At 34.6% G+C, this 11,300-nt stretch overlaps 1 protein-coding gene across 1 annotated transcript in view; it reads left to right on the forward strand.

The window, feature by feature from the left end:
• Window positions 1-11,072, forward strand: part of RASEF (RAS and EF-hand domain containing) — a 31,698-nt gene extending 20,626 nt beyond the window's left edge. The window contains exons 9-17 of the mRNA XM_049795039.1: window positions 512-603; window positions 2,925-3,159; window positions 4,347-4,484; window positions 4,581-4,728; window positions 5,701-5,782; window positions 6,641-6,755; window positions 7,582-7,701; window positions 8,713-8,789; window positions 10,756-11,072. Coding sequence (XP_049650996.1) covers window positions 512-603; window positions 2,925-3,159; window positions 4,347-4,484; window positions 4,581-4,728; window positions 5,701-5,782; window positions 6,641-6,755; window positions 7,582-7,701; window positions 8,713-8,789; window positions 10,756-10,864 — 1,116 coding nt within the window. The 3' untranslated portion in view covers window positions 10,865-11,072. The remainder of the gene's footprint in view (window positions 1-511; window positions 604-2,924; window positions 3,160-4,346; window positions 4,485-4,580; window positions 4,729-5,700; window positions 5,783-6,640; window positions 6,756-7,581; window positions 7,702-8,712; window positions 8,790-10,755) is intronic.
• Window positions 11,073-11,300: the final 228 nt, after the last annotated feature.

Here is an 11,300-nt window from a genome sequence, read left to right on the forward strand (position 1 = left end):
AAACTGTTCCCAGTGAATAAATGTGTAAAGGGACAGCAGAACTTACAAAATATTCTGTCATGTGCTATCAGCTGAGATCTCTCCCTCTCTCCACTATCTCACTCAAGAAGCAGGAGGCATCTCTACCGAAACGCTCAGACAGTGACATTTCCCTTTTAACTTTAGTAGTCAACATGCCATTTTTCTAAATATTACTTTTCAGAGTTTAGCATTTCAGTCTTCAGGTGTAGTCAATGAAATCATCCTCTTGGAATTTCTGTTGTCTCTTTCGATAGAGTGTGACTAAGCAGGTTCAGTATTAAGGCAACAGTGGAGCCTAAACGCTATGTGTAACGGGCCTTTTGACATTCAGTCCTATATAAAGCATGAGGTTTAATTAAAAATAAGTAGTTGAATATATATGAAAATATACAGCAGTAATTTTGATGATGCACACTTTTTTCATTACAAATCTAGATGCTTACACTGTGTTCATCAAACTTATTATGCATTTGTTATGTATCTGTTGCAGCGGTTAGCAAACACTTCACCAGGAAGTACCATTTCTAGAAGCAGCCCTAAATTTAATGGTGGACAGTCTCCTCTAAACCCACGATATGAGAGGTAAGCCAGGTTTGCTTTTATTAAGTTTAAAAAGACTAGGGCTTCATACTTGTCTTAGTAGAGCAAATATTGTCAAATAACAGAGCAAATAGCTCTGTCTCATTCAGAAGGAATGTGTGACCATAGCATATGATCCAAAGTATACTGAAGTCAATAGGAATATTTTCAATGACTTTGGAAAGCTCAGGGAAACTCTTTTTGGTGCAATTCATGAACTTATGGAAAGTTCAGACAGCCTCTTGTTTTGCCTTGGACTGTTTTGATTCTAGTTTGATTCTCAATCTCTTCTCTTTGCCCCCAAGAAACTGTAAAAATCTTCTGAGGGCCTCTGTTAGCTAGCTTACTCAGCACTTAGGAAATAAAACATTTTCCTTTTTATCTTCAGCCTGTATGTCTGGTTTTCTCATGTAATAATTATTACAAAAGTATGTGGTCCTAATTCTTCAAAAGAATGAACATCCTCATCTCACACTGACGTGCAAGAGTAGTGAATGCCCTTGGATATTAATTGGCTAAGAGCCACTGAGAACAGTAAGTTATCTAAGTGCAAATATCAAATGGTCAGAGCTACTTTGGTTTCGTACTTACTGGATGCAGGTCATTGCTCAGAGCTTCCTTAGATCATTGCAGAGAATTTCACTGAAGTCACTGAACATTGGATCCAACCTCCAGTGCTAGAGATGATGCTATGTTTTCACTTTTCTTTTTTTTTTTTTTAAAAAGGCTGGAACTGCCAGCAAAAATGTGTGTCCTTATTCAATTGATAGATTTTTCGTATTTTTTCTTTCTGTGGTACTTCATACACTAGAGTGATCTCTGTTAGAGTTCTTGGTAGTCTGTGTTTTATATTTTGCCAGAGAGATTAATATCTTTGGTAGGGATTAAGTTGGCTGCTTCTTCACGCTAATAATATCTCAATCCATTCTATAGTGTTACTCTTATTCTGCTGTCTCTATGTGAGATGTGTTTGCTGGCTGTAAAATTTTGCTTGTCACAGACTGATTCCCTCTGCTGAATGCAGACAAAAAACCAATTCCCCTCTGTTAGACCCTCTGCAAATTTTGAGAGGCATCCACTACTAAGCCGCATATTACATTGAGTAATTTTCTGAAGGGGTAACTAAAACCTCTCTGGAGGCTTAGCGATGTCTTTCTGTGTGAATATTTATTAGTAACTGCCATATGGTGCAATCCTCGCATTCCCACAAAAGCAAGAAGTGCAAGCTACTTTAGATGAAAGTTTATGTGGTAGGAATAAAACTTAACTCTTAACAGGTGTGACTTGGTAGTGTTAAAAGACAGAAAGAGATATGAATGTCCCCAAACCTGTTCGTTTTCAGTACTTTGTCTCCTAACATCAGATCAGCCCCTCTGGCAGCAAACTGTCTTTACAAGGATTGATGCTGACCTTGTCTATTCTAGCAGTTTAGTGTTTCACATCCATACCCACTAGGACAGAGCCAAACTGGTTCTCTCTTCTCCACTGTGACTGACTTGGAGACCTTTTCTATCTCACTTTAATTTGTGCCTGTCCCGGTCTTGCTGCAGGAGCAGGATGATGCCTGTAGCCATAGTAAACTTTTTGATTCTTTTAAGATTCACTCTATTAATCTTTCTTTTCTGTAGTTTCATTTACACAAATAAAAACTAATTTTTTTCTGTAAGCCATACTGTCTTTGCTGCATCAGTTTAAATATTTTTATATATTATAGCATCCAGAATGAAATAAAAAAAAGGGTTTTGAAGGAAAGGTGAAAGAAATGTAAAAACTTAAGTTTAGTGTAGCCTACCAAACTGTAAGAAAACATGTTTCAGTGACTTCTTCCACCATTACTGATCTCCTGAACCTGGTTACCCCCTTTTCTCTATTTATAGCTGTTACTTATTGGCCTGTGTGTATCTGTGAGCAAATGCATTCATTTCAGTTAGATACAGTATTTCAAGGTCATTTTCTGTGTCTTAGAATAGGCCAAAATTAGCTAAAGCATCAGGTATCATCTTCTGCCTTTGATGTGTTCATAGTACATAATTTTCTGAATCTTTTGTAAACAATTATTTTTTCTGTGTATGAATAAGTAGACATTCTTACTGAGACTTGGGAAGTCATCATCAATAACATTGTTCCTATAGTTTAATCTGAGCATCCTAAGAGATATGATTGAAAAAGAAATTATTTAGAAAGGCAAAATAGGCATTGACATACATCTGAAACTGTATAGTTACCATTTCTAAGTATTGACTGTTCCAGAATGGCTCCAATTCCGTTGGGAAAAATAATTGTGGAATAATTTTTTTTTCTTCCCCCCCTCCCAATATTTTTAGATCATCTCATTCTTCTTGTGTGGATGAAGATTATGATTCTTTAGCCCTTTGTGATCCTATGCAAAGGATAAACTATGAAGTTGACAGCTTACCTGAGAGCTGTTTTGACAGTGGTTTGTCTACCCTGAGAGATTCAAATGAGTATGATTCAGAAGTGGAATACAGACATCAAAGGATTTTTCAAAGGTCACAGTGTATGCAAGAAAGCTTTGGTGGTGATGCTTCTGATACAGATGTGAGTGCCAGACTTACTCCTTCTCTGAGAAAGACCTTGGCTGGAGACAAAATTAGTTTCCTGGTTTTTAAAATGAAATAGATCTTTGCCCGTTGGCCAGTTAAAACTAAGTATTTGGGTTATATGTGTTTAAATAAGATTAGTGACAATTATTTGGAGACTGCATAAACTCTTACTGCTCTTTGATATAAAATGTTTGTTGTGACATTTTTAATATGTTTTTCAGGTAATAATTTCATTTTTTGAAGTAGATGTGGTTTTTGAAGGTTGTTAAACAGCATGTGGACAGGAGCCCATTTTTTAATGATTAAAAAGCAGATACTATAGAAGTAAAATAGGTTTCTGTTCACTTTCTCTTACTATGCTGTGACAGTGAATGAAAAAATCACATATATGAGAAAAAGAATACTGTTAGTGCATACATTGACTTACACAGTAAGTCCTAGAGAATTTAGAAATGTAGGAAGGTGTTATTGTTTCCATTTTGTTGTTAGTAAAATGGAGAGCTTTACTGATCATAGAATCATAGAATGGTTTGGGTTGAAATGGACCTTAAAGATCATCTAGTTCCACCCCTTCTGCCATGGGCAGGGACACCTTCCACTAGAGCAGGTTGCTCAAAGCCCCATCCAACCTGGCCTGGAACACTGCACAGCAAGACTAGTGTCAAGCACAGTAGAACATGGGATTTTTTCTAGAGCAGTTCCTTTACTGTGCGTTTAGTAGAGACATTTAGTCTCTGTTAGCAGTTGAAAATGCTATGAATAGTGCTGATTACAGCTGTGCTATAGTTAATTTAGCTTGAGTAGTAATAGTATAGACTAACGTCTTGCAGGGAAATTCTTAATTTTTGTAAAATAAGCTTTGAAATAAAGTTTATTGTAATTATTTTTTAAGCTGATATTTTCTATTTGGAAATTAATTCGCTCTATATGGAAACTGTACTGAAAACATGTATGCCAAACAGCAAACACATTTAAGGACCAAATGTAGGCTATAGTAAACAGCAAATGTGAATAAGAACAGAATAATCGCAGTATTTTGACTAGAACTGCAGAGTTCTATTTGGTCATTTATCTCTGTTTGATCCAAACTGTTGAAACAAATGTTTTAATTAATTTTAGCTGTGCCTTTCCAAAAAAGCATACATTTCTCACCAGAACTAACACACTAGCTTGTACTTTCAGGTTCCAGAGATCAGGGATGAAGAAGCATACAGTCCTGATAACAGCCGTACACTATTAGACTGGAAGACCTCACAACCAGTAAGTCGAAGCAGCTCAATTGCTTCAACAAGGAAATACATATCTGCTGTCACCCCTCAGGTAACCAGTTCTTTAGCAAAAAAGAAAATACCCAGTGTTTGATACAGAGAATATTTTTTATATGAGTTGAAATGGAGGGGTTCTTTTTATTTTCAGTCAGATGCAACTGAATGTACTCCGAAATACCCCAGTTCAGAGAAAGCTTACAAGATTGTTCTTGCTGGAGACGCAGCAGTGGGAAAATCCAGTTTCCTTATGAGACTTTGCAAGAATGAATTTCGAGGCAATACCAGTGCAACCCTGGGTATAGTTGTTGTTGTTCTTAAAATATTAAAGTGAATTTCGTTGCTGTTCTGCAGAAGTGGGTGAAAAGATCACTCTCTGTGATTGCTTGCTAGGGTTTCCTGAATATACACACACAGTTTCTTAGGCTGTGAGATCTAATTGAGTACTAAAGCTTAGAAGTGCCTGACTGCTGTTTGGAGTGGATAATAGGGTACTGCTCTAATTTAGTTTCTCTTTGCAAATCACAAAGCCTTTTCCTGAGCAATACAAAGCACCAGAAAAGGGAGTTTCAGTGTAATGAACTTAAAATGTGTGTACAATCCTGTTCGCATTTTTCATTGCTTTCTTGTCTTCTCAGATCTTTCCTCTTTGCTTAGTATTTCATACTATCCTTTGATGTCTTTCATACTATTTTTCTGTCTCCATTTCTTCAAAGTATTATTGAAGCTTTGGTTTAAATGCAGCTGGAGGGATTTCTGACTAACTTGTTGTGTATATTATTATAGCTGTCAGCTAACAAACTTGTCTTACTGATTCCAAAGCCTGAATTTTTGTCTTCCAATCAGATCATAGTTATATATTTGTTTTATTGCCTCTGAATCGGGATTTTTGTTCTAATTTATCTTTTTCTTCCTTGGCATTTGAAATAAAGTCTGTTTTATAAAACACTTTCTCTTCTTCCATAAAATTGTTAAGCAAAATAAAGCAGAGAGAGATCTTGCTTGCTGGTCGTAATGCCAGATTTGTATACATGCTTCTGGGAAAATGTATGGGTAAAATATTTCTTTAAATGTTTTTCTAAAGACAAATTAAATATGTCCAGGCAATTATTGTGGTTCAAGGCTATGTGAATGACTGAAATCTCATAATCTATTATGAGATGAATCTTGAAATAACTGTTGTATATGGCACATAATTTTTCTTTTTTTGTTTTTTTTTTTTTTAAGGTTAATGATGTTTTTTATTAGACTATATACATTATTCATTTCAGGTGTAGATTTTCAAATGAAAAGACTAATTGTTGATGGAGAACCTACAGTGCTACAACTGTGGGACACAGCTGGGCAGGAAAGGTTAGTGATTCTCTGCACTTATATAATTTCAATTGGTTTGTTTCTAAAAGACGTTTGCCTTTTTTCATCTAGGTGAAAAAAATTCTGCTAACTATTATATGGTCTATAGGAAGTTGGTATGGCCAATGTTTATGTTTATAAACAGATGTGATTTTACTCTGCTGAGACCCCAGGACAGGTGGAATGTTTATTTGTTACCTTTGGTGATGGCTGAGGTAATCTTTTCTCTCTGTAGAGAGAAATAATTGAGGTTCACCACGGCATTCATTAATTAAATCCGTATGTCCCTCTCTTGCAATACAAAAAGATGGAGTAGATGTACATTGTTTCTTCTGTTTTTAGTCTTTAGCTTTCTTTGTCCTTGCAGACCTGTATTTCTGAGCAGGCTTTATGTTAAAGACTCCCTTCCCTTCACCCTCTTCTCCTCTTCTTTCCTTTAAAGTCCTGATCCTGATTTGCATTGCATTTGCAGTGTATGAAAACTTCTTCCCAAAGACTTTAAAAAGACTTATGGCAAAACTGTACAGATTGCTGAATGTATATCCAAGGTCCTTCAAATTATTGTGTAGAGTTTCCTCAAAATCCTATGACCTCCTTACTTGAGAGCCGTTGCTTCTTTACGGACAGCTTTTGGGGCTTAAGAGGTTAATCCAACACCTTGGAAGTCAGTTTAATCTGTTCATTGATCAAATCAGTAGTTTTCAAGAACCACTTTTGAAAGAAGCTGTGAGAAAACTCATCTTGTAATGTGGAGAGAATCTTATTCAGTAGTGCAATAAAGTAATGCTGTGTTCATAATGATGTTAAATTTACTTCTTTTTTGATAATGTGGCCATATGCAAATCTTTTTCCTGAAAGATTCCGAAGTATTGCTAAATCATACTTCAGAAGAGCAGATGGTGTCTTACTGCTATATGACGTAACGTGTGAAAAAAGCTTTCTTAATGTGCGAGAATGGGTGGATATGATCGAGGTAAGACCCTTGAGTATATACAGCTTACAAACTATGTTTCACTCCATTGTAAACATTATTATTTATAAAATTTGAGTATCTGCATATTGGAATTAGCCAGACTGCAGTCTCTCATAGAAGTAAAAGCTACATGGAAGTCCTAAACATATCCTGATGTATTCAGTTAGTGTTAAAACTGATACTTTTTTTTTTTTTTGTATAAAAGGGTATCATGTAATCACATTCTTCCCATTCACTTCCTTTTGAAATGAGATGAACATGAGACCCCATCTCAGATACCCTCTTGTGGATGGCTTGAGTATTCCTTGGAGTCTTTGCATTTTAAACCAATATGTTAGATTCTGTAAATTAGCTATGATTCAAGTGAAATTTTCAGTATTTCTTCCTACTATTACTTCTTGTTTGTTTATTTGAATACAAATTTGCATTTGATGAAAAGGGTTTTTCTCTCAGACCAGACGCATTTATTTAATAGGATGGAAAGTGATAAGCAGTATCTTTAATCATCTTCTGAAAGCATTTTTTAATCATAGTATAGGATTTGGTCACTTTTCTCATAGTAATTCTGTCACATAGCATTTGGACACAGTAGCCATTTCCATAGATTAACTTGACACATGAAATTCCTTGTAGGGAAACAGGGTTTATGGGAGTGGAAGCATATCTTTGCAGGCTGATGTTTAAGCTGGCTGCTTAAATATCAACTACCTCATGAAAAGGTCGCAGCATGACTTTAATAATTTGTTATTTTTTGTCATTTTTGGTGCTAGTTACTTTTTTGTATTCTGAGTGTTCTAGCAGTAAGGAGATAAAATCCTCTTTACAGGATGCAACTCATGAGAATATTCCAATTATGATGGTGGGAAACAAAGCAGATCTCCGCCAAGCCGTTACAGAACAAGGGCAAAAATGTGTGCCTATAAAGTGTGGAGAAAAGCTGGCTATGGTAAGGTCCAAGTGTACCTGTTTAGGATAAAATGGTCTTAGGAACTTTAATATGAAAACCATGTGAGAAACTAGTAAACAAAAGTAATTTTCTGGTCACTTGTTCAAATCTATTAAATAGGATTCATGGATACTTTTCACAAAAACTGTCCTACTTTGATGGTGTTTGCTGGGCTAAATCACATCTCGGTGTCTAGTAAGCTGAACTTCGTTATTGGCTGGGGTAGTCTTCTCAGTCTTTATGGTGAAAAAGTGAGTTGGCTAGGAGACTGAGTTTTTCTGCTGCCAAAGAGAAATTGCCAGTGCAAACACGAAGCACACTAGTGAGCGTATGAGGCTTTTCACCTGGCTTGTGTCTGTCCAGCTTTTGAGTGGAATATTTTCGTCTTCAAGAGACTACCTTGTACTCCTGCCACATCTGCAGAAAGAAAAAAGAAACTCTTGCTATAAATAGAAGTCTGGACAAGTTTTTTGCATTTATTTATATGGGGGATGAGGAATGCCCATAGCCTGTGTTTTGCGGAAAAGAACGTAGAATCTAGAGTCTTGAGTTGCTGAGTGCTTGTGCAATTGATTGATTATACCAGGGCAGATATCTTATCTGTTACTTATGAAATGATATTTCTGGTTAACCTAGAATACCAAATACTGTAGTTTGAGTAGGTAACAAGCTGGATTCAGTAACCTGTCCTAGCAACTCTCTTCCCATTTTGCAATCTTGTGGAAAAGCAGATTGAGTTTGGACATTAAGCCTACGATGTGGTTTTCATTCAGTTTGTTAATTCAGAATATAGTGAATGTAAAAAAGATACAATTAAGAAGCAATTACTGTTTTTTTCACAGTACTAAAGTGACTATATTGGAGAATAAAGAGTACCAGAAGAAATCATGTTCATTTAAATGTGTGTCATCTTTCTTTGTGTTATTGAGGAAACCATTTGTGATTGAATATACATATTCACATGGGAACTATTTCAGATTAGTTGGCTTAACATTTTATTTTTACTCACAGACTTACAGTGCACTATTCTGTGAAACAAGTGCTAAAGACGGATCTAATATTGTAGAAGCAGTTCTTCATCTTGCTCGGTAAGTAGCCATGTTTTTATTTTTGAATGAACACATCTGAGTATGTTTTGTAAAAAGGACATTATATGTGAATATATATGTACAAAGACACACATATGCATTTAAAATTGTACCAGCATCAAATTCAACAAACAAAATTTAAAAAAGAATACCATGTTAAGTCTTTATAGATAAATGCAAGACAGGATTTATTCTCAGTTTAATCAAGTAACATTTTAGCCTGCAAATGTTACAAAGCTGTCTCAATAATTAATATTTAAATTAGAGCTCAGTTATGGAGCTCACAATTTTAAAACCTGTTTGGTGAATGAATTAAATTTTTCAATGATACATGGATTTACTTTCTTAATTCTTTCTTAAATTAATTTCAAATGTGTATAATTCTATGTATAATTAATTCTTAATTCTTTCACATATATTACTATATATTCGGTTTTATTACTGACCATTCTAATCCCACATATTTTCTTTGATGTCCCTTTCTCTAAATTATTTAAAATATAGAAATTCTGATTATATCCATTTAGCAACCTAGTATTTCTGTGATAATGTATGAGCCAAACATTACAATTCTATTAGCTTTACAAACCATTCTTGGTTACAATATATTTTTGAAAGGCTGGCAGTATGTAATGAATTCTCAGACTCTGTTTTTTCAGTTTAATATGTGGAGCTCAAGGCCAGAATTACAAAACATATTCATGTGATTTTTGCAGCAGCCTAAAGTAATAATCAAACTTTTTCACATTTGGTCAGTATTTGATTATTTGTTACCAAAATACTACTGATTAACATGGCTTGAATACAAAATACTAGCTTTCTAGAGAGGATCATTTCTTCTTCACAAGGGACTTCCAAGTCCTTATTTCCAGGAAAATGCATCTGTCAGATGCAGCAAGAATATAGGCATTCCTTTGTCTGTCAGTGTCAATGTGAAGTGAATTGCTGATTTGTTAAATGACTCATTTCCAAGAACCTGGCCATGGATGCAGCAGTGGATTATGACATTAGAGAACATACATACATTTTATATAACATTAAGCACAGTTGGAAAATTATCTCTAATGTTTAAATGTGATAACTTTGTTTTAACTGTTTCAAAGATAAAAAAAATGTTTTGGCAGTTGGAGCCTGTCATTTCAGAATGTCAAAAAAAAAAAAAAAAAAAAAAAAAAAAAAAGAAAAATTGGTATTTTTCTTCACAAGGTTCACTGATTCTGAAATGGTCTAGATATTACCCAGAACCTTGGTCTGGAATGGTTGGCTGCAATTTCTTTACCCAAGTCTTAGTAATTTGTATTCTTTGAAAGAAGCATTTCATTTTGAAATAAAAATTTCTAAATGAACATTTCATTACTTTTATGTTGAATGATACTGTGTTCTGAGAGGAACTTCATGAATTTATTCTACTAATATTATGAGGACTTAAATTTTTTAAGGCAAGAAATTGTAGAGTTTGCTTTTGACATTCTAGGGGGCCTGTAGTGAGAATACAGCTCAATAATCACTCCTACATACACAACTTCTAAGTCTGCATTTATAATAAAACATCCAACAATGTGTGTTTTTCCTCTGAGGGTAAATTTGTACTTGAAATTGCAGTTATTTAATGAAATACTTTCAGCTATGAATGTATTCTGTTTCTGTGGTAATATACTGAAGCAAGCAAATTAAAGAAAAATGATCAAAAGAAAAGGGAAAACGGAACTGTTTCTGGAATTGTGGGGTTATTACATATCAGAAATTATTATATTTCTGTCACTAACTGTGAACTGTATAGAAATATTGATAGATTCCCAAATTGGAAACTTATGAGACATGCTGATTCTGTGCACTTAAAACCATAGTTTTAACCATGCAATAGATGATGGTAAGCTCTGTAGGATATACTGGGAGAAACAGAACAGTGAACATGAATAGAAATGTATTAATTGAGTGCATTTTTTTTGTTTGTTTGTTTTTACAGGGAAGTACGAAAACGAAGTGATAATCAAGATGATACGAGGTCAGTAACTAACCTGGCTGGGACACCTGTCAAAAAATCAGCACTCACGAAAAACTGTTGCAATGTTTAAGTGACAGATACTTTTCCTGACCTAAATAACTTGTATATTTAAAAAAAAAAAAGAAAAGAAGGATTTTAATAATGTGTTCTTTTTATCATGGATTTATACATCTGTGTATTTAGAAATTGCACATCATGTTAAAAATCCAGACTCTACTTTCTACTCATTCACATTTGTGCACTTGCTTTGCCTCATAGGCTCTGGTTTTGCTTTTCTTAAGTAATGTAAGTCAATGAAGTAAGCTCAGAGTCAATGCTACAGTAGTCACTGCATACAAAATTGTAATATATATTATTTTTACCTGCTTGTTTCTTTATGGGCTCAGTATTTCTTGCATACAGAACATGATAATATCAAATATCAGTCATAGGAAAAGAAAAATTTACAGCTTCAATTAATTTAATCTCTTTTTGCTCATGGCTGCTTATCTAGTTTTTTGAAGGCC

This window comes from Accipiter gentilis, chromosome Z (assembly GCF_929443795.1).
Source record: "Accipiter gentilis chromosome Z, bAccGen1.1, whole genome shotgun sequence".
Taxonomy (NCBI): Eukaryota; Metazoa; Chordata; class Aves; order Accipitriformes; family Accipitridae; genus Astur; species Astur gentilis.